The following is a 20,226-nucleotide window of genomic DNA, read 5'->3' on the forward strand; positions in this document are numbered from 1 at the left end:
AGCCAAGATATGGAAGCAACCTAAGTGTCCACCGACAAGTGAAAGGATAAAGAAGATGTGGCACATATATACGATGGAATATTACTCAGCCATAAAAAGAAAACGAAACTGAGTTATTTGTAGTAAGGTGGATGGACCCAGAGTCCGGCACAGAGAGTGAAGTAAGTCAGAAAGAGAAAAACAAATACTGTATGCTAACACATATATATGGAATCTAAAAAAAATGGTTCTGATGAACCTAGAGGCAGGACAGGAATAAAGATGCAGATGTAGAAAATGGACTCGAGGACACAGGGAGGGGGAAGGGTAAGCTGGGACGAAGTGAGAGAGTAGCACTGACATATATACACTACCAAATGTAAAATAGCTAGCTAGTGGGAAGCAGCCGCATAGCACAGGGAGATCTGCTCGGTGCTTTGTGACCACCTAGAGGGGTGGGATAGGGAGGGTGGGAAGGAGACGCAAGAAGGAGGGTATATGGGGATATACGTATGCATACAGCTGATTCACTTTGTTTACAGCAGAAACTAACACAACATTGTAATGCAATTATACTCCAATAAAGATGTTAAAAAAAATTTTTTTTAAATAAAGTGCAATTTAACTAAGTCCATGCCCATTATATCTAAGTTAGCTTACAGATTAAAGTACTAAAAGATTTAATGGAGTCATAATCGTATTTTTTATCCTAGTTCTTTCATACTTATTCTCTGCATAGACCATATTGAATTCTCTGTATTTCCCTCATTCTTCGAGAACATCATTTTCTTACACAGTAGATCTCTCATACCTTATGGCTAGAATACTTGAATAGTAATACCTACTAGGCTTGCCGTGATGAAATGAGAGTGTATACGTATGCATACAGCTGATTCACTTTGTTTACAGCAGAAACTAACACAACATTGTAATGCAATTATACTCCAATAAAGATGTTAAAAAAAAATACAGTCGATCCTTAACGACACGGGTTTACACTGTGCAGGTCCACTTACACGTGGATTTTTTCAGTAGTAAATACTATGATACTTCCTGATCCATGGTTGTACGCGTCCTCAGACAAAGGGCAGTTTCTTAAAAAACCAAACATACTCTTACCATAAAATCCAGCAACTTTGTTCCTCGGTATTTACTCAAATGAGTTGAAAAGTTATGTCCACACACAAACCTGTACGTAAATGTTTATACCAACTTTACTCATAATTGCCAGGACTGAAAAGCAACCAAGATGTCCCTCAGTTGGTGAATGGATAAACAACGGCACACCCAGACAAAGGAATATTATTCAGTGCTAAAAAGAAACGTGCTACCAAGCCATGAAAAGACATGGAGGAACCTCAAACGCATATTATAACTTACTGAAAGAAGCCAATCTGAAAAGGCTTTGTAACGTATGATTCCAACTACAGGACATTCTGGAAACTATGGAGGCAGTGAAATACCTGGGGCTGGCCAGGGGTTTGGGGGAGCAAGAGAAGAGAGGAATTACTTGGTGAATTTGGGATTTTTCCAGCATGGAAACTATTCTGTGTGATACTGCAATGGTGGATACATGTCAAAGCCCACAGAATGTATGGCACAAAGAGTGAACTGAGCCCTAATGTAAATTATGAACAGTAGTTAATAATAATGTATCAGTATTGGCTCATCAATTGTAACAATGTACCATGTTTAATGCAAGATGCTAATAATAACAGCCACAGGTGTGGGATGAGGAGGGTACCGAGTGGGTATATGGGAACACTACTTTCTGTTCATTTTTTTTCTGTAAACTTAAACCAAGCAGCTATCTGATCAAACCTAGGGGAAAAGACAATAGTAGCTGTAGATATTTACACTTAGCATGGGCCTAGCACAGTCTGAAACATGTTTACATACATTTTTTCATTTAAATCTCACAGCTCACATCAGATATCAAAGTAAGTGCCAGGTGGATTAACCACCACTTACAATATACGTATCAATCCAACGAATAGACCTTATTTGGGTACTTGAATAAAAGTGACTATGTGAACAAACAAAATGCAAAAAACAAACAGAAAAACACATTTATTGAACATCTGGATAAATTAAACACCGAATATTTGAATCAAGAAATTAATAACATTTTTAGTTGTGATAAGGGCTTATTTCTTAGCAGTATCTTAATCTTTTAGTAGTACATATTTCTAGATGAAATAAGATCTGAAGCAAAAGTCCAACAAAAGGAACTGATTAAATAAATTCTAAAATATTTAATCAACCGAATTTTAAAATATCCTATATTGGGGAACTATTTAGCAACATGCTATAAAATACTCAAATGTAGGTAAAGATAAAAAATAAAATTCAAAACAGTATAATCTTAATTTGTTTAGAAATATTATATGTATTAATATATCATTTTAAAAAATAAATATATTCATATATAGTGAGAAAGGAAGAGTGAGAATAAATATATCTGAAAAATTAAGAGTTAAACCAAAAAATATGGATTTGATGGTTGGCGTTACAGGTGATTTTTACTTGCTTTCCATGGTTCTGTATTTTTCAGATTCCACATAATTAGATGTATTCCACATAAATAGATGTATTAGACCAAGAAAATAAAACGAAATTCGAATTTTCAAAGGCTCAAATTAGCCCCTTCCTCATTCTTCCCTCTGCCATTACCTTACTCTATACCTGCATTATTTTACGCCTGAATTATTTTAACATAATCTAAGCTGATTTCTCCTTTCTCTCCAGGCGTACCTAGCTGGAATTGCTTTCTAAAGGAAATAATCACATCTCTAGCCTCAGGGGTCTCTTAGGCACTGGAGAAATACACAATTTAAAACAAAAAAAGGTTCCTGTCCTCAAAAAATATATACCCTAGAAAGGACACAGGTTAGGATTCTGGATAAGAGCTAACAGCAGTATGGATTGAGTCCCATAGTCTAGAACAAAAAGGAAGAGGACGTGGATGACTGAAGAACCCGCAGAGAAGGGCAGCCCATCAGACCACAGCAGGACCTCAGGGCCCTGCACGCGGGGTGAGCAGAGAGTGCTCGGTGAGAAAGCAGTCATCGCAGGAAGTGCCAAGAACCGACGGAAGACGACAAAGAGGAGGTCTGTGTTACTGGTTTTGAGTCTAACGTCATCATTGCTCCCAGTACATCTCATCCGGAATCGGGATCTGCCCACTAACACTGCCCCCTCAAACCGGTCCTTCTCTACTCCAGATACTTCCTGCCCCCGTTTCTCCATAGGAATCTCAGCAGCGTTACTGGTTACATCCACTCAAAGCAAATAAACAAGTTTTAAAAACCTCTGGTGATAGATAGCAAAGCAATCATATTTTACATAAAAGCCTAGTAACGAATTCAATTAGATAACAATTTTTCACAAAGTTTTCAAAGACCTTATCATTAAATTATTTTCAGGCTCACCTCTGTCCACAATGAAGTTCCTCGTCCGAAGGACTCCTCTTGTCTCACTGACATGACGAGAGATGAGACATCAGAGAGGGACACTTTCTCCTGGGGGGGGGGCGGGGGGCAGGGCAGTTTTTAAAAATTACGGGGGGGGGGGGGGGGGGGGGCAGGGCAGTTTTTAAAAATTACTCATTTAAAAATGTTTGAATCAAACATCACTGAATCAAAATCACTGCAAAAGCAGTCCAGCAGACTACTTACAGTGAAATACTATTAGGTAAATCGAAAGTTACTTTTTTAAAAAAAACATTATTCAACTTTTAATAGGAAGACACTGATTACAAACGCGCAATTATATACGACCATTATAGAAAATGAAAGATCACTTTATAAATCTAATTTCCTTAAAATCGAGGTTGCTATCTTAGAGGTAAAACAGATCTAAAAGCAAAAACAGAAACAGCCTATAATAAATTAGTTATTACTTAAAAGTGAATCTTGGGCTTCCCTGGTGGCGCAGTGGTTGAGAGTCCGCCTGCCGATGCAGGGGACACGGGTTCGAGCCCTGGTCTGGGAAGGTCCCACATGCCGCGGAGAGGCTAGACCCGTGAGCCATGGCCGCCGAGCCTCTGTGTCCGGAGCCTGCGCTCCGCAACGGGGGAGGCCACAACAGTGAGAGGCCCGCGTACCGCAAAAAAAAAAAAAAAAAAAAGTGAATCTTACTTTTCAACGCTGCAAAAATGACCCCGCCTTAAGAAAACCACCCGGGTCTTTTCATTCCCTGAAGGTTGCACATCTTCAATTAAGATACCTTGCTCTAAGCCGGGGGGTTGGCGAAACCACTCACAGCCTGTTTTGTAAGTAAAGTTTTACTGGAACACAGCCATGCCCATTTATTTATAAACAGTCTCTGGCTGCCCTTGAGTAGTTGTGACAGAGACCATATGACTCAAAAAGCCTAAAATATATACTAACCCAGCCCTTCACAAAAAAGTTTGCTGACCCCTGTTCTCAGCAGTAGTGTTACTGGAGCTCTGTGAAAAACAGAGAATAAAGGTTTTCCTTGAATGTCAATTTCCTGGAAGACGTGCACAAAAAATACAGAGGAAACCAGGTGAAAGCTTCCAAGAGTCCTCTCCCAGTACGGTCACCCAGCTACGCCACCGATGTGTAAAATGCCTACCAGGGGAGCTCCTTAGAGACCCAGCTCCCAGGGTTTTTACTGGGAGCTGGTCACACAGACACCCCCTGCATCGCACCTGCAATTCCAGACCCCGGAAGGAAAGCAGGTGTTCGGTAGAGACCACACTGTTTGTATGAGTAACTGCAGACACAGTAGATAGGATGGTGGGAACCCTCCTGAAATCCAAGTTCCCAGATGCCAGCCAGGGGCAACCTTATAAGCAGGGCTTTCTAACGACAGCATCACAGGCCTGCTGTGTTAACTCTTTCATGAACGCCCGCTCACTAAGAAAGACTAGGAAACTGGAGTTAACATTAGGAAGAAAGAGAAACTCACCACGTCTACCAGATTCATGGCCGTCTGAAGGAGATAGCACTGCGCTGCCCCTCGCAGCAGGATCTGATGTGTGATCATGGTGCACTGAAGAACGTCCCTGACATCGGAGAAAACACATGCACTTCCATGGTCTCAGGACAATTCTGATAGTTTGTAATAACTGACAACTTGAATTAATATATCTACACTTTCTAACGCAGACAGTCACTGCCAGGAGAATTTCAAAGCTATTAAATAATTAAGGCCTCTAGTGGTGCTCAATTTTAATATGACACAAATCTCCTTTTAAAAACAACAAGATAGGGCTTCCCTGGTGGCACAGTGGTTGAGAGTCGGCCTGCCGATGCAGGGGACACGGGTTCGTGCCCCGGTCTGGGAAGATCCCACATGCCGCGGAGCGGCTGGGCCCGTGAGCCATGGCTGCTGAGCCTGCGCGTCCGGAGCCTGCGCTTGCTCCGCAACGGGAGAGGCCACAGCAGTGAGAGGCCCACGTACCAAAAAAAAAAAAAAAAAAAAAAAAAAGAAGATAAGGACTTCCCTGGTGGCGCCGTGGTTAAGAATCCGCCTGCCAATTCAGGGGACATAGGTTCAATCCCTGGTCCAGCAAGATCCCACATGCCGTGGAGCAACTAAGCCCGTGCGCCACAACTGCTGAGCCTGTGCTCTAGAGCCCGTGAGCCACAACTACTGAGCCTGCGTGCCACAACTACTGAAGCTTGCGTGCCTAGAGTCCACGGGCCGCAGCAAGAGAAGCCACCGCAATGAGAAGCCCACGCACCGCAAAAGAGTAGCCCCTGCTCGCCGCAACTAGAGAAAGCCCGCGTGCAGCAATGAAGACCTAATGCAGCCAAAAATAAATACATTTATTTTTTTAAAAAAAGGCAATTTCAAAGTAAGAATTTTACAATTTTTTGAAATACTTTGTAATCGATATTAATATCTGTTATTTTATCTCTAGTTTCCTACGTATCAATGTAATAAAAACAACTTACTGGCAAAGCCCACGTGCAGCAATGAAGACCTAATGCAGCCAAAAATAAATACATTTATTTTTTTAAAAAAAGGCAATTTCAAAGTAAGAATTTTACAATTTTTTGAAATACTTTGTAATCGATATTAATATCTGTTATTTTATCTCTAGTTTCCTACGTATCAATGTAATAAAAACAACTTACTGGCCTTATTTTTAAAGTGACCATAATCCAATAGTATGTATTATGGCATATATTTAAATTAGTAATTCATAAAACAAAATAAGTTCAACTATATGAATAGATTTTTTTTAATTTACTTTTTTATTATATAAAATTAAGAGCGAAAATTCCTGTTGCCAATATTAACTAGAACCACTCACTATGGATTAAAGCAGAAAGAAAAACAAAATTTACTAATGGAAAGGTATGACAAATAACCATATGTGAACACACTCAGAGTACATTACCTCAGGGCAAGAAGCCCTTCTACACCCAGGGCTTTACATCTTGGGATATTTGCCAAAGCCTTAGATAGAAACAAAATGGGAATAGCACACCAATGTCGGCTTGTCATCTTCTGAATAAACTTTAACAGGAAACTACCTGAAAGAAAAAGTTTTAAGACATCATTGTTGCCAACAAGCACATGAAAAGATGCTCAACATCATCAGACTTTATGCAGGGAAATGCAAATCAAAAACCATAATGAGATACAACTTCACACCCATTAGGATGGCTATAGTCAAAAGGACAGACAATAACAAGTGTTAACAAGGATGTGGAGACATGAACTCTCAGACATTCTTGGTGGAAATATAAAATGGTGCAGCCAGTGTGGAAAACAGTTTGGTGGCTCCTTTAAAAGTTAAACACAGAGTTACTATTTGACCTAATAATTCTACTCCTAGGTACATAATTAAGAGAAGTGAAAGATTACATTCATATAAAAACCTGTACGTGAATATTCATAGGAGTTATTCATAATAGTTAAAAGTGGAAACAATCCAAACATCTATCAACTGATGAATGGATAAACAGAATGTGAAGTATCTACACAGTGGAATATTATTCAGCTACAAAAAAGAATGGAATATTGATAAATGTTACAATACAGGTGAATCTTAAAAACATTATGCTAAGCAAAAGAAGCCAGACATAAAATAAAATGCCACATATTATATGATTCCATTTATATGAAATGTTTAGCATAGGCAAATCTAGAGAGACAGAAAGTAAATCAGTGGCTGACAGGAGCCAGGGGAAAGGAAAATGAGACTTGATTACTTATGGGCAAGGAGTTTCTTTTGGGGATGATGAAAATATTCTGGAATTAGTGGTGATAGTTGTGTAACTTTGTGAATATACTAAAAACCACTGAACTGAACAATTAAAAAGGGGTGAATTTTATGGTGTGTGAATTATATCTCAATAAAGCTGTTGGGAACAAAAAAAAATCAATGTCATTTCAATTTCACTGCTTTTTAGTAAGGTAAGTATTCTAGTGTATTGTAGAAATTCTGATAACCATGTAGCTATATATTTAATAGTTAAGGTAAAAGATAAATTTTTTTACTGTTGGAAACCATTCATCTGTTGGAGATATTAAAGAAACACTGGATAAGAAGTACCAATGGTAGCTGGCCTCTGGTATCTGCAAACAGTAATATCAGATCTTTCTCACAGGTTATTTCGTACTTACCCTGGATCTAATCACTGTAATTAATTTAAGTATTCTGAGATACAAAAGGATGGTGCTCTATCCCGCTTTCTCTGCTAATATGGGATATCTTAAGGATCTTCAAGTCACGTAGTTAATAAAAATGTCTGTTTCCTGAGATCATCACTTAGAATGACTTTTAAGAAATCCCTGGATGCTCCTGAAAGGGTATTACATGTATTTTATATCTCCCCAAGTGCCTAGCCCAGAACTAGACATGCTTAGGATATTGTTGACAGAAAAAACTACAAAGTAAAAACTGTAAATAAACATTCTACCTGCCCTCCCTCCTGCTGGACTAATCAAGTTCCCATCTTCTGCCTCACAGCTCTCTCATGACACAAGGAGGATGGCAACAGCCAAGCCTCTATTGCTTATTCACTCACCACAATGACAAGGTCACACGGCCACACACTCTAGGCGCTCAAACTCTAGGGGGCACTGATCCCCGTCATGTCACTCACACTGTGCTGTGGACGTGAGATGTGCCAATGTGGTCGGCAAATTAATCCCCAGACTGTAGACTTCCAAATTCTAGCAAACTAAAGAACAGCTCTCACAGTTATCTTCTCCAGTTTAACTTTTTAAAAAAGTAATCAAAACAATCCATTTTCTATAAATCTAAAGTTGTGATATACAGGTGACCATCTTTTCTCTTTCTTCCCTGACTTTTGAAAACATAGTAAAACTGGTCATCGTTCACCCTATTTGCAGATTAAATCCAAAAGAAATCAGAAAGAAAAATACATCTCCAACCTGAAGAAGTGGGATATTTCTAGGACACAAAGTCTTACAAAAAGCAAGTATTTTTTTCTTTCTTATCTTTCTGAGTCAATATCTATAAAGGGACAACTTTGCCTCAATAGATACTCTGTTTATAACTTTTTCCTAAGCCCAGGTTCTTTCTTTCTTTGACCTATTTTGCTATAGAGACAACTGGAAAGAACGGCAAACTGCAGCACACATTCCAAAACTGCTTCCATGCTACGGATACCAATACTGGTATCATGTTACATACAAAAGTAAAATTGTGTACTCAGTTTCAAATGACCTGTGTATAATTCTGAGAAAATCTGCATATCCTGGAAAAAGGAACTATTTTGATAATACTGATTATAATAGTCATAGGTTGGTGCTTATAACCAACATACTAAAAATTTAAGCTAATAAATTAAAAAGAAACTCTTTACTGACACATACTCTTTATTTCTTCTGGAAGAAGAGAAATGTAAGTGACTAAGAACTTCTGTAATTTCAATCCCAATGGAGAACCACTTCCTATCAGCTGGCCTGGGGACCTACAGACAAAGGGGAAAAAAAACAAATATTTTAAATCTATTTACAAATAAGTATAGTGAAACTAAATGGAATATGGCCCAAATGTCTTTCAACAATAAAACAATAAAACCATCTTCTTCTTCGAAACCTGCATTCTATTTTTCAGTAAAATCTTGAGGATCCTTCTGATAAAAACATCAGGGATCTTCTAGGAAAACAGACGTGAGTTAGTAACGTGCTATATAAGCAGGCACAGACTTCTTTTTTATGACACTTGCTCTGACACACATATATGTATCTTGCCAAATAGTATCGTTTAAAAAAAAAGTCTAAAAATGAAAATTTAAAATTATATTTTACTGTTCCCAACACCTAATCCAATGATTTTAAATCTTTAAATATTAAATAAAATAACATTCACAGAAAGAATAAGTTAGTAATAAGTAACTTCTGCAAGAGCATTTAATTGTTAACATCTACTGAAGTCACATTTTTTTCTTTTGCTATATGCTTCGGCCAGGGACATTATCTGTTAATTGAACACATTAGGGTGCTAGGGAACTGAAGGCATTGCGTAATAAATGTGTTTGTCAACTCTCAGAAAGCACCAAGTTGGTTTTACTGCTTTCCAGCTGTCTAATTGCTTCAGAAAACTATTCAACAATAACGATTATTTGAAAATCAAAAATAACTGGCAAATCTAGCATTGCTATGCTCTTTCGATATTAAATAGGACTAAATAGTAATATAACTTAGCACAGACTAACTTAAAAATTTTAAAGAAGTTGGTGGTGAGAGTTTTTTCTATTAGAGATATACCAAACAAAAGACTTGCAAGTATAAATAAACTTAGCTTTCAAAATTAGACAACATAATTTCAAAAGCAAGGGAAGGGCTTCCCTGGTGGCCCAGTGGTTGAGAATCTGCATGCCAATGCAGGGGACATGGGTTCGTGCCCCGGTCCGGGAGGATCCCACATGCCGCGGAGCGGCTGGGCCCGTGAGCCATGGCCGCTGGGCCTGCGCGTCCGGAGCCTGTGCTCCGCAAAGGGAGAGGCCACAACAGTGAGAGGCCCGCGTACCACAAAAAAAAAAAAAAAAGCAAGGGAAATTTTTGAAGATATAATTCAAGAGTACAGGTAATGCTCAAAAAATGAGGATAAGGCACAATACTGACAAACTCTTCCCAGTATCAACCTTGACAAAGGGTAATGGTGTCAAATAAGCGATATGTCATGGAGAATGGCCTCCACCGTCAGATATGGAAAGGGGAAAGTTAGAATGAATCCTGTGGTAGTGGACTAGAAATGGATGTGCTGGTGTGAACTGATGGTTTTTAATATGGATGCATGGACGGACAGACAGACACTGAAATATAAATGGTAAGTCTGCTCAGCAGACAGAGCTAAGAAACAGAGGTATACACAAACACACACACACACACACACACACACACACACACAGTGAGAGAGACGACGATTAAGCAAATATGGTTAAACAGTATCATTTAGGGAATGTGGATAAAAGATAAATGAGAATTCTTTGTATTATTCTCACAACTTTTCTATAAGTCAAGATCAAAGGTTAAAAGAAAAAGGAAAAAAAAAAAGTGTCAAGTGTTGGTTAGCCAAAGCCACTACAATTTCCAAGAGGTCAGAAATCAGGAGTAAGGGAAAAGAAGTAGCTATGTAAGATATCCTTCTCAAAAGCCCAAGAATGGATGGGTTCAAAGAAGAAAAGAAAAAGAGAAACACCTGACACAACTACTGGAAGAAAGGCATGAAGAATAACAAACACAGAAAGGATGACATGGTTAGAAAAAGCTGAATATCTACAAGGCAACGCATATTTATGTACCAAATTCATTAAACAATCTGGTCGTATTTCATAATCACATTAAATTTATATACCAAATACATATGACTGCATTGCTGCTAAATAACAATGTTTGTTTACCTGCTGTACAGAGAGCTCTCTGAAAGTGCATCCATTAATGGCCCAATAATAAACTAAAAAAAAAAAAGGATAAAAGTATTTGATGTTAAGTTGTAACTGTAATTTTGAACAGTCAGCTTGCTGTAACTGCACATCCTACACAGGGCTACAGAAGAGCTGTTACAAGCAAAGCTGATCTCTCATGCTGTAGGTTGGTTTATGATAGTCTTGTAGGATACCTTAATTCCACCAGAACGACAAAACAAATACCGAATTTTCCCACCTGATAAAAACATATGGAATACTGACAGGAGAGTACATGTTGTGCTAAGAAGGAAGGAAAGAATCCACAGAAGGGACACATGGTAGAAAATAAAGGTAGTAACAAAGGAAAAACAAAAAGATACTCAAGAGAAAATTCAAGCCCCTATGCCTGGAAGATAAAGGGGGAAAAGTATATCTTCAAAAATATTACTAGACAAAAGCAAGCTTCCAGGAAGTGCAAGAAGGCTAGGAGAATGTAGAAAAATGATGCATATTAAAACACTATACATGTAGTTGGACAATTAGGAAAGTTTACTTCAGTTACCTCTAAACGAGAGGTAAATTACTATACCTAAGTCAGTGATCACCTGACTCACGTGGCACCATAATATAAAACTTTAAATCACAGCTGTAGTTCTCACAATCTCTTTGCTTGGTGTGATTTCTGATAAACGGAAGCATAGATGCTAATAATGGAGCTCTAAAGGCAACCTCTGCTCAGTACCGGACAGAGTAATTCATTGACTCAGAACTGGGGGAGTAGCATCACTGAACAAAGAGCAATAATTCAGTGATTCAGAACTGTGGAAACAGTATCACTAACACGCTTCTATACCAGTTTTCATGCTGTTGACTTTTGTTCAGAATATTGATACCAAAGAACTACTGGTAATGATGCAGCCAGCCTATCAACAAACTACATTACAGAAAGCGTTCTCCCAGTACGATAGCTAAGTTTAGAGAAATAGGATTTGTTGTATGCAAATCTCTAAAATGTTACTTGCGATTGTCAAGCCCTAGTATATATTTTTGAAGATCACATAGGATAAAAACAGATACCTTCACCCCTCATCTTCTGACAAAGGGAAAAAGGAAAGGGAAAGGCTGTCATTACCTCAGAAAATTCTGCTGAAAATGGAAGAACCCTTGTTTCATAGAGCTCCAAAAAATGGGTAACGCCTTCTTTGGTCAGGATTTTATTTTCACTTTCAAACATTCTTTTATAAATACACAGATGCCAGGATGGGTGAAAGAGCCAACATCCTGTGGAAATAAACACCGAATGTTGACTTAAGATTCTTACATTATGTTGCCCCATGTAAACTATATATTCAAAAATAAACACAAACACATTAACTTCATTACAACACCGCAAAAGTGAGTCTCTTTTAAATCGCATCTGAGGGTGTTTAATTACTGAATAACCAAAATAACTTCAGTATTTGGTATTCCATTTTCAGAGAGATTCATTCAGAAAGGCTACAGCGTACAAAAATGAAATATGACCCCACGCAGGTTGAAACTTTAGGTTTGGGGTGATTTCAACCAATTCTTCTCTCACCTTACTTCAATCCATTTTTCATACAGAAACCTGAAACTGTCCCTGCTCTATTTAAAACCGTTGCGTGGCTTCTCAAAGCTCAGACTAAAAAAACAAGCGAGGCATGAACTGCTTCTGACAACCTCTCCAACCTTACCCCGCGCCTTCCCACACCACTGTGCTGCGGCTTACTAGTCTGGTCCTCCAAACCACCGAACTGTTCCCGTCTCAGGGCTTCTGCACCCAGAGCTGTCTCCTCAACTTCCGTGTCACTCTTCAGGAAGGTCTTTCCTAGCTGCCCTCTCCAAGGTATGGCCTCACTCACTAGATAACTCCATTTCTGCCTCTTGTTTGTTGCCTGTCTAGAACTTATAATCAAAGCTATTTTTTTCCTGGAAAACAGACAAAAATCAAGTGAAAAAGAGTACATCTGTCTCACCACTTTATCCCAGCACTTAGCATGTACTAGACACTAAGTAAACATCTATTAATATACAAATGAGTGAGAAACAAAAAATGGAGTATGTACCTTGGACATACTTTAACTTTTTTGAAATATCCTTTAACACTATTTGAAAAAAAACTCAGCATTTTTAACTAATGGCATTCTATAAATAAATCACTTTTTTTTTTTTTTTTTTTTTGTAATTTGCACCAAGATGCTTGTTCAATCCTTTGGCAGTGATTTTTCAAAATCTGTCACTGCTATCTGATTTGGTCTGCCAAGAGCTGTGGGCAAAACGTGCTAATAAGAGAATCATTTTAATAGTAAATGCATAAGTGAAGTCACAACAGGATTCAATTAAATTCTACCCCCAGGTGGGACTACAGATTCTTATGGTCTGTGAAAAATCCCAGTGTATCAGAAAACAACCATAGCAATCAGCTGAATAAAGCTCAATTCCTAAGGGGTCAAACTATTAAAACTGTAATTATCGAAAGTAGGCACTAAAACCCATTTACCTAGGTTATTTCTCACGTGTAAACATGATAATGTAGCATTTTATCATTCATATGAATACAAAACAACATTAGCTTGCATTTAGCTGTCTCATTGATCTAAACTTAATTTCATAAAATAATTTTAGGAAACTCCAGCTTCATTTTATTTCTCCTAAAAAGCTCTCATAATATAGAACTGATAAAGGACTTAAAAACCATATTTAAAATAGCATCTTGGAATTTTCTCTCCCTAAGAAGTCCAACCCACAGAACAATAGCTGAAACCTGAAGAAAATAACTCTAACAATGAAATAGATATATTAAGAGAATAAGGATGGAAAGCACTTAAAATATATTAATACCAAAGAGCTCTTATTAAAAATGAATAATACACCATGATTAAAACATTACCAAAGAGTCCTTATCTTTTAAGGATATATACTGAAAAAAATTACAGATGAAATGATATGCTGTCTAGGAATGTGCTTCAAAATCATTTGATGGGGAGGGAGCAGGAGAGGCCACATATGATGTTAAGACAGAGACTGGCACAAGTTGATCACTGCTAAAGCTGGGTGGTGGGGTTCATCATACAAACTCTTCTCCTTCCGTGAATGTCTGAAATTTTCTATAATCAGAAGTTTATAAATTACCATACCTCTAAATTATAGAAAACTCTGCAGCCATTTAAAATTAAATTCTCAAAGACTATTTAAAGACATAGGTAAATGCATTTGGTTATACTGCTGAGTGAGAAAAAAACATTATGAACAATCAGTCCACAAGGTATGTATCTGGAATGTTAGCAGCTGTCTCTTGGTAGCTACCTACCAAGCTATCTACATAAATTCATATAGTCCTATAACATGCTCTACAATGAATAAGAGTTAATTATAAAATTAAGGGGAAAAACTGTGTTATAAAAAAGCAAAATAAAAGTAACTGTTACCATTTTCCTCTGACACTGCATATTCAAACAGATTGTTTAGCTTTGGTAAAACTGGCTTTATAACATGTATCTGAAAAAACAAAAGCAAAAAGCCACAGGAAATGAAAATTCACCGTTCAAAACTCAAGACTTTTCATCTATTTATACAATAGTCACTCTGCTCCTCTTCACCACCCTGGAAAATAGGCAGGGCCTGTATACCAATATATTACAAAGAGTAAAAAATACTGCAATGCTTTATCTAGTTACTCACGTTGTTCAAGGCCACACATTTAGAAGTAGAGTCAGTTCAGAGTTCAATGCTCTCCATTCTTAGACTCTGCTACAGATACCAGCGTCTAATTTACATACCCTACAAACTAAAGGTAAATCACAGTTTCTAAATAGTGAGGGTCTTGAGGATATACTGATTCAGGAAAACCATAACAGTTTATATGAGTTTAGAAATGCTTTTCCTTTATTGCTCATCCTTGTATCTACATATATTTAGTACATATGAGTAATTCTTTTAGTCCACAAACAATGCATCTGGACTGACACCTCCCAGTGGCTCCATGATGGCAGGCCCTGCAGCTTACGGACTGAGAACCCCTACAACAGGGGTTCTCCAAGTGTGGTGCCCAGAATGGCAGCTTATGGATCTCCCAGGAACATGTAAAATATCTGAATTCTCAGGCCCCACCGCAGACCTACTGAATCAGAAACTTTGCAGGCGGGACACTTTCATAAGCCATCTGGGTGATTCTAATGAATGTTAAAGTTTGAGAACACGGCACAAGAGTAGGTAATCTTAAGAGATTCTTCTCAACTTAAAAACTCTTAAGATCCTACAAAAATGAACTCAAAGTCAACTGCAAATGATTTTTCAAGTTTCCATTCTCAAGACCAAGAATGCAAAGATGTAAGAGAGAGAGGAAGGGAGGAAGAGAGGGAGGGAGGGAGGAGGAAGGACAAGGAAGGGAGAAGGGGAGGAAGGGACGAGGGAGAGACAGAGGGGGAGGGACGGGGAGGGACGGTGGCCTGGGCAGGGGGAGGGAGGGGGAGGGAGGGGGAGGGAGGGGGAGGGAGGGGGAGGAGGGAAGGAAGGAAGGAAGGAAATCTACAAAATCGAAGGGCCATTATAGGGTCATTATTTACTTAATAACAATTTACCTCAGACTTTAAGTAACATTTCCCTTAGTGTCCATTTCTTAGGAGATTATTCATAACATCAAGAAACTAAAAACTAGTAAACATTTTAGAAGTAAATGTCAAGGGAAGATCAAATAAGACTGAATTCTTTGAATGATAACTTAAGTCAACTGAAAGTATTCTTTAATTTCCTGAGTTTATATTCAATCTTAAATTGCACCTATGCCAGAAAACAAAGTATGCTTGGACTCCATTATGCTATATCCACGTTGGCCTTTTTGTATTGCTTTTACAGAATATTTGGGGAAAAAAAACCCAAAACTGCATCTACATAGGATTTGTTAAAATATGAAAACACTTACCTGATTTCCTTCAAGAGTTTCCATAATTAAAATATAGTTTTCCCAAAACTTTAGAAGCTCATCTTTTTTCTTCTCAGACCACCAAAACAGACTTGGGCCTAATATGGTTTAAAAAAGAAAATTAGTTCCCAGATTTAGTTCCTAAATTAGAAACTTTCCTGAGCTTCTAAATGATAACAGTTCCTAAAATTATGCTACTATGACCAAATGTTGTTTTCTCTAACAATGGAGGGTGCCCCTGTATTAGAGCCTAGGTAGGAGGCTTGGGCAAACAAGAATCTCAAAAGGAGGTTTTTTCAAAAAAAAATTAAGGTTACTACCTTGGAACTCTGGGTAAGGATGACAGATTTGAACACATGTACTCTACTTTCTCTCCCTAAGAATCTCACTATAACAGTAAGAGATTTTTCAAAGGCAAAAACCCAAGAATGGAGAAAATGGGAGCAATGAAATTAGGACCTGCAAATCAGATTAAAAGCAAGCAGAATCAAGAAAAGTGACTATTAAGTTGGCACAAGGAAAGCAAAGAAAAAATTCTGATTCACACTACAAAATCCCCCCAAGCCTAAGGAATTGGCAGCAAAAAATACTTCAGTAAGTAGAGGTGAAAATCAAGGCTAAACAAAAAAGGATTTGTTTAATGTGTTTAAGAAACAGATCCCCAGATGCCCTTTCCTGTGTCCTGAACAGGAAAAAGACTGGGAATTATTCTCTGGGGAAGGTAAAAGAGTGGGTCTCCAGATTGAGGGGCACTGGACACGGCTGAGGTCAGGGTGAGTGCCACATGAAAATGGGAAGTGAACACGTATGCACCCTGGATGCTGAGACCCCCTTCCACCTGCCCCCATCACCGTCTTGGCCTCTCAGGTCCCAGAGGACCTTCTCCATGGCATGTGGCCACCCCAAGAGGAAAGACCTGAAAATACTTTCACCAGAGATTACCTAACAAAATGCCCTGGCCACATCACCTTACAGCGAAGTGCACAGTCAACAGGCACCACGCGTGTGTTTAGAGCTTTAAACTTGACTTTTCGTCCCACATTTTTACATATAAGCAGGTGTCTAAGGCTCACCAGACATCTAGGGAAACCTCTACACTAAAGATCAAGACCAAAACAAATAAACGTGGAAATCTGGAGAAAACAAAACTACACAGGAAAAAGAAAACCTAAAACAGAAAAAATTTTCACTAATATTTTAAAGGGAGATAAGATAGTGTAGTTGTGATATAAAAACAGGATACTATTAAAAAGGGGGTATTCCAAGAACAAAAAAGATCTCATGAGAATAAAAATCTGATAGCAAAAAGAAGAAACTCAAAGAAAGGACTGGAAAGAAAGTTGAGGAAATCACCCAGGAAGTGGAGCAAAAAGACAAAACCATAGAAAACAGGAGAGAAGAGATGTGTTAAAGGCCAGTCCAGGAGGTTCAATAACCAAAAAGAGAACAGAAAGCAAAAAAGGAAGGGAGGAAATCAAAGTAATACGAGAGCAGTTCTCAGAACCGAAGGACATGATTTCCAGATTGAATAGGTCCGAGTGCCCTACACCAGGATGTAAACAGGCCCTCAAACCTGAAATGGCAGAAAGCTGGGGACACGGTCTCTATAATCATCCATGGAGAAGAAACAGATCACATACAAATAAACACGATTCAAATGGTTTCAGACTTCTCAACAGTAACAATGGGAGCTCGAGCTTCTAAGACATCAGATGGATGCCTTTAAAATTTTGAACAGAAATGTTTTCCAAGCCAGAATTCTACCCCAATCAAACCATCAGTTGAATGTGAGGGCAAAATAAAAGTGTCTAGATACGCCTGGTCTTGGCTTCCAAGAAAGTCACAAGAAAACATTACTGCCACAACAACAAAGAGAAGAAAGAGGCTGGATTATCAACAAAACCCTAAACTTTTTTTTTGGGTGGGGGGTCCATCAGAGAGCTGAGGTTGCATTGCTCTCTGAATTCCAAAGGGCAAAAAGCCTCTCCAAGAATAAGACAGGACACACGAACTGCAGTTAAAAGATAAAATAAAAATTTGACAAGTTTTTAAAGGCCAAGTGTGGACAACTTAGAAACTCTGGGAACCCCAAGGGAGTCCACACCCACTCACCAGCTCTCTTCCTCAAGGCCTCCCCCATGTGTTCAAGAAAGACTGTGGGCAGGGCAGGGGAGCCTGGAGGCGTGGGCATGCAGGGCCCACCGAGGTTTCAAAGGGCAGTCCATCCATGCCCTGCAGGAGTACAAGGTGGTGGTCAACTGAAGACGCCTGCCTGCACCCTGGACCCTTCCCTGACAGCAGGCCAAAGCTGTCGGCCCCTGGAGGAAACCCTCCCACAATCCCACCCTTGTCCCTGCTCTCATACCAGGCAAAGTTGGCTGCCCCTGGGGATGGCTAAAAATTTGCTCTCCCCTCGACCCTGCACTGACACGAGGAAAGCCTCTTATGTGTCCGGCACTCATATGAAGCAGGTCTGCTGCTGTGGAGGAAGGGCAGAATTATCAGCACTCAAGACCCACCACAGATACAAGCAGAATGCAGCCGCCACAGGAGAAGTTAAGGAAACTCTCAACCCTTCATTAAGTAGGAGGCAGAGGTTATGTGCCACTGGAGAGGGAGCAGAGATGGCCAAAAAGTTTGAACGCTAAGGATCGGGCACATGGGGCCTAAGAAGAGGCTGTTGCAGGAGAAATGAAAAGTTCCCTCCTTCCCCCATCTCAAGCTTTGCACCAGGTAACAAACATCAGCAGTCTACCCTTGAGGGAAGGACAAAGGCATGGATGAAGCTCTCCATCCGTGGAGTCGGCATCCGGGGCTTGAGAAAAACTAGAACACTGAGAAAAACCTTATAGGCTTCACACTAAACATTAGGAGGCAACAGTCCACCACCAACAAAATCCATAGCCAGCTCACCAGAGTGACTCAACGCAAATAGTCTAACAGAGAGGAGTGCCTATCTTGAACGCATAAATATTTCAGTCTCTGCTGAAAAAAGTGATCCCATTGCCAAGAGATAAAACAGAAGACAAAACCAAACTCAGATATGATCCAAGTACAGAACTTGTACATAACTATGATGAGTATGTTAAAGGATCTAATGGAAAAGGTAGACAACATGCATGAACAGCTGGGGATTTTCAGGAGATGGATACTATAAAAAACTGACAGATAGAAATGAAAACATATCAGACATAAAGGATCTTTTGATTAAATTATCAGATATGCAAGGTCTTAAAAAATTTTATCTCAGGGAACTATTAGAAAATACACTACAACAAATGAGTAAACCAAAAAAGAGGATGAACTCCAGGAAATAGGAGCTCCAACACAGAATCAGGTGAAGGGAATCCCCCAGATGATAGTGAAGGCAGATCTAAGAATGCCAGCTGTGCACCAGACTGAGCTTGTAAGAGGACTCTAGGAGACACTTCTTCAGGAAAATTTATAATGCCTGATGATCTGACTTTGTACAGGAAAGATTTAGACAATTAACTATGAATCTGGGGCTGAATTAGTGATAAGTATGGAGACAACGAAACATAAATGACATTAATCTAGGAAAAACTTGCAGGAAGGAAAAAAAAAACCCATCATATATACATAGATCACCTGTGAACAGTATTTTCATGGTCATAATTTTGTTGAACTCACATTTAACCAAAATTACAAGTATGACATTGGACTTTATGACATTACTAGATCATTTCAAGATACGGGGGTAAATACCAAAATAATCAGCTAAAAGAGGTAAAAGTGGCTGCCCTCTGAAATGAAGGAAATGGGCGGGGGCACAAGCATAAGACCACTGCTTATCTTTAAAACTGCAGAATGACTGACTCTTTAAAATAAATGAGTGTTTAACCTTGGTAATAATTTAAAAAATGTTTTCCAGTGACAACTCTCATCGGATGATCACCAACTTGTGGACTGTTAAAATATTTACTACCGGATGTTTTAAGCTTATATAAAAATCTAATCTACTCACAACATCAGCCAAACAAAAATCCTTTACCAGTATAAATAAGTAGGCAGCTCCAGTTGAAAAAGTAGACATTTTCTATCTATTGAGGCAGTTCTGAATCAATCCATTTTTGACTTTGTTAGCTCAGAATTAATTTACGATGAGAACTGTACTTTCACATAATTTCAGTGAACAAATCAATCAATAGGAACATACCAAATTGAAGGGAGGCCTTGCTATTTCATCTACTCTTGTTCTGTAATAAAGTGTAGGAAACACAGGCTCAAAATGTAAAAAAATTAAAACCTCATTCAATTATATCAATTTCAAAAATACTCTCCAGGGCTTCCCTGGTGGCGCAGTGGTTGAGAGTCCGCCTGCCGATGCAGGGGACGCGGGTTCGTGCCCCGGTCTGGGAAGATCCCACATGCCGCGGAGCGGCTGGGCCCGTGAGCCATGGCCGCTGAGCCTGCGCGTCC

General features: G+C 38.9%; 1 protein-coding gene across 1 annotated transcript in view; it reads right to left on the reverse strand.

The window, feature by feature from the left end:
- Nucleotides 1-20,226, reverse strand: part of TARBP1 (TAR (HIV-1) RNA binding protein 1) — a 73,485-nt gene that overhangs the window by 51,400 nt on the left and 1,859 nt on the right. The window contains exons 2-9 of the mRNA XM_024115636.3: nucleotides 15,787-15,884; nucleotides 14,294-14,363; nucleotides 11,977-12,125; nucleotides 10,839-10,891; nucleotides 8,806-8,903; nucleotides 6,356-6,491; nucleotides 4,915-5,011; nucleotides 3,411-3,500 (exon numbers count right to left, since the gene is read on the reverse strand). Coding sequence (XP_023971404.2) covers nucleotides 3,411-3,500; nucleotides 4,915-5,011; nucleotides 6,356-6,491; nucleotides 8,806-8,903; nucleotides 10,839-10,891; nucleotides 11,977-12,125; nucleotides 14,294-14,363; nucleotides 15,787-15,884 — 791 coding nt within the window. The remainder of the gene's footprint in view (nucleotides 1-3,410; nucleotides 3,501-4,914; nucleotides 5,012-6,355; nucleotides 6,492-8,805; nucleotides 8,904-10,838; nucleotides 10,892-11,976; nucleotides 12,126-14,293; nucleotides 14,364-15,786; nucleotides 15,885-20,226) is intronic.

Source organism: Physeter macrocephalus, chromosome 20 (assembly GCF_002837175.3).
Source record: "Physeter macrocephalus isolate SW-GA chromosome 20, ASM283717v5, whole genome shotgun sequence".
NCBI classification, from domain to species: Eukaryota; Metazoa; Chordata; class Mammalia; order Artiodactyla; family Physeteridae; genus Physeter; species Physeter macrocephalus.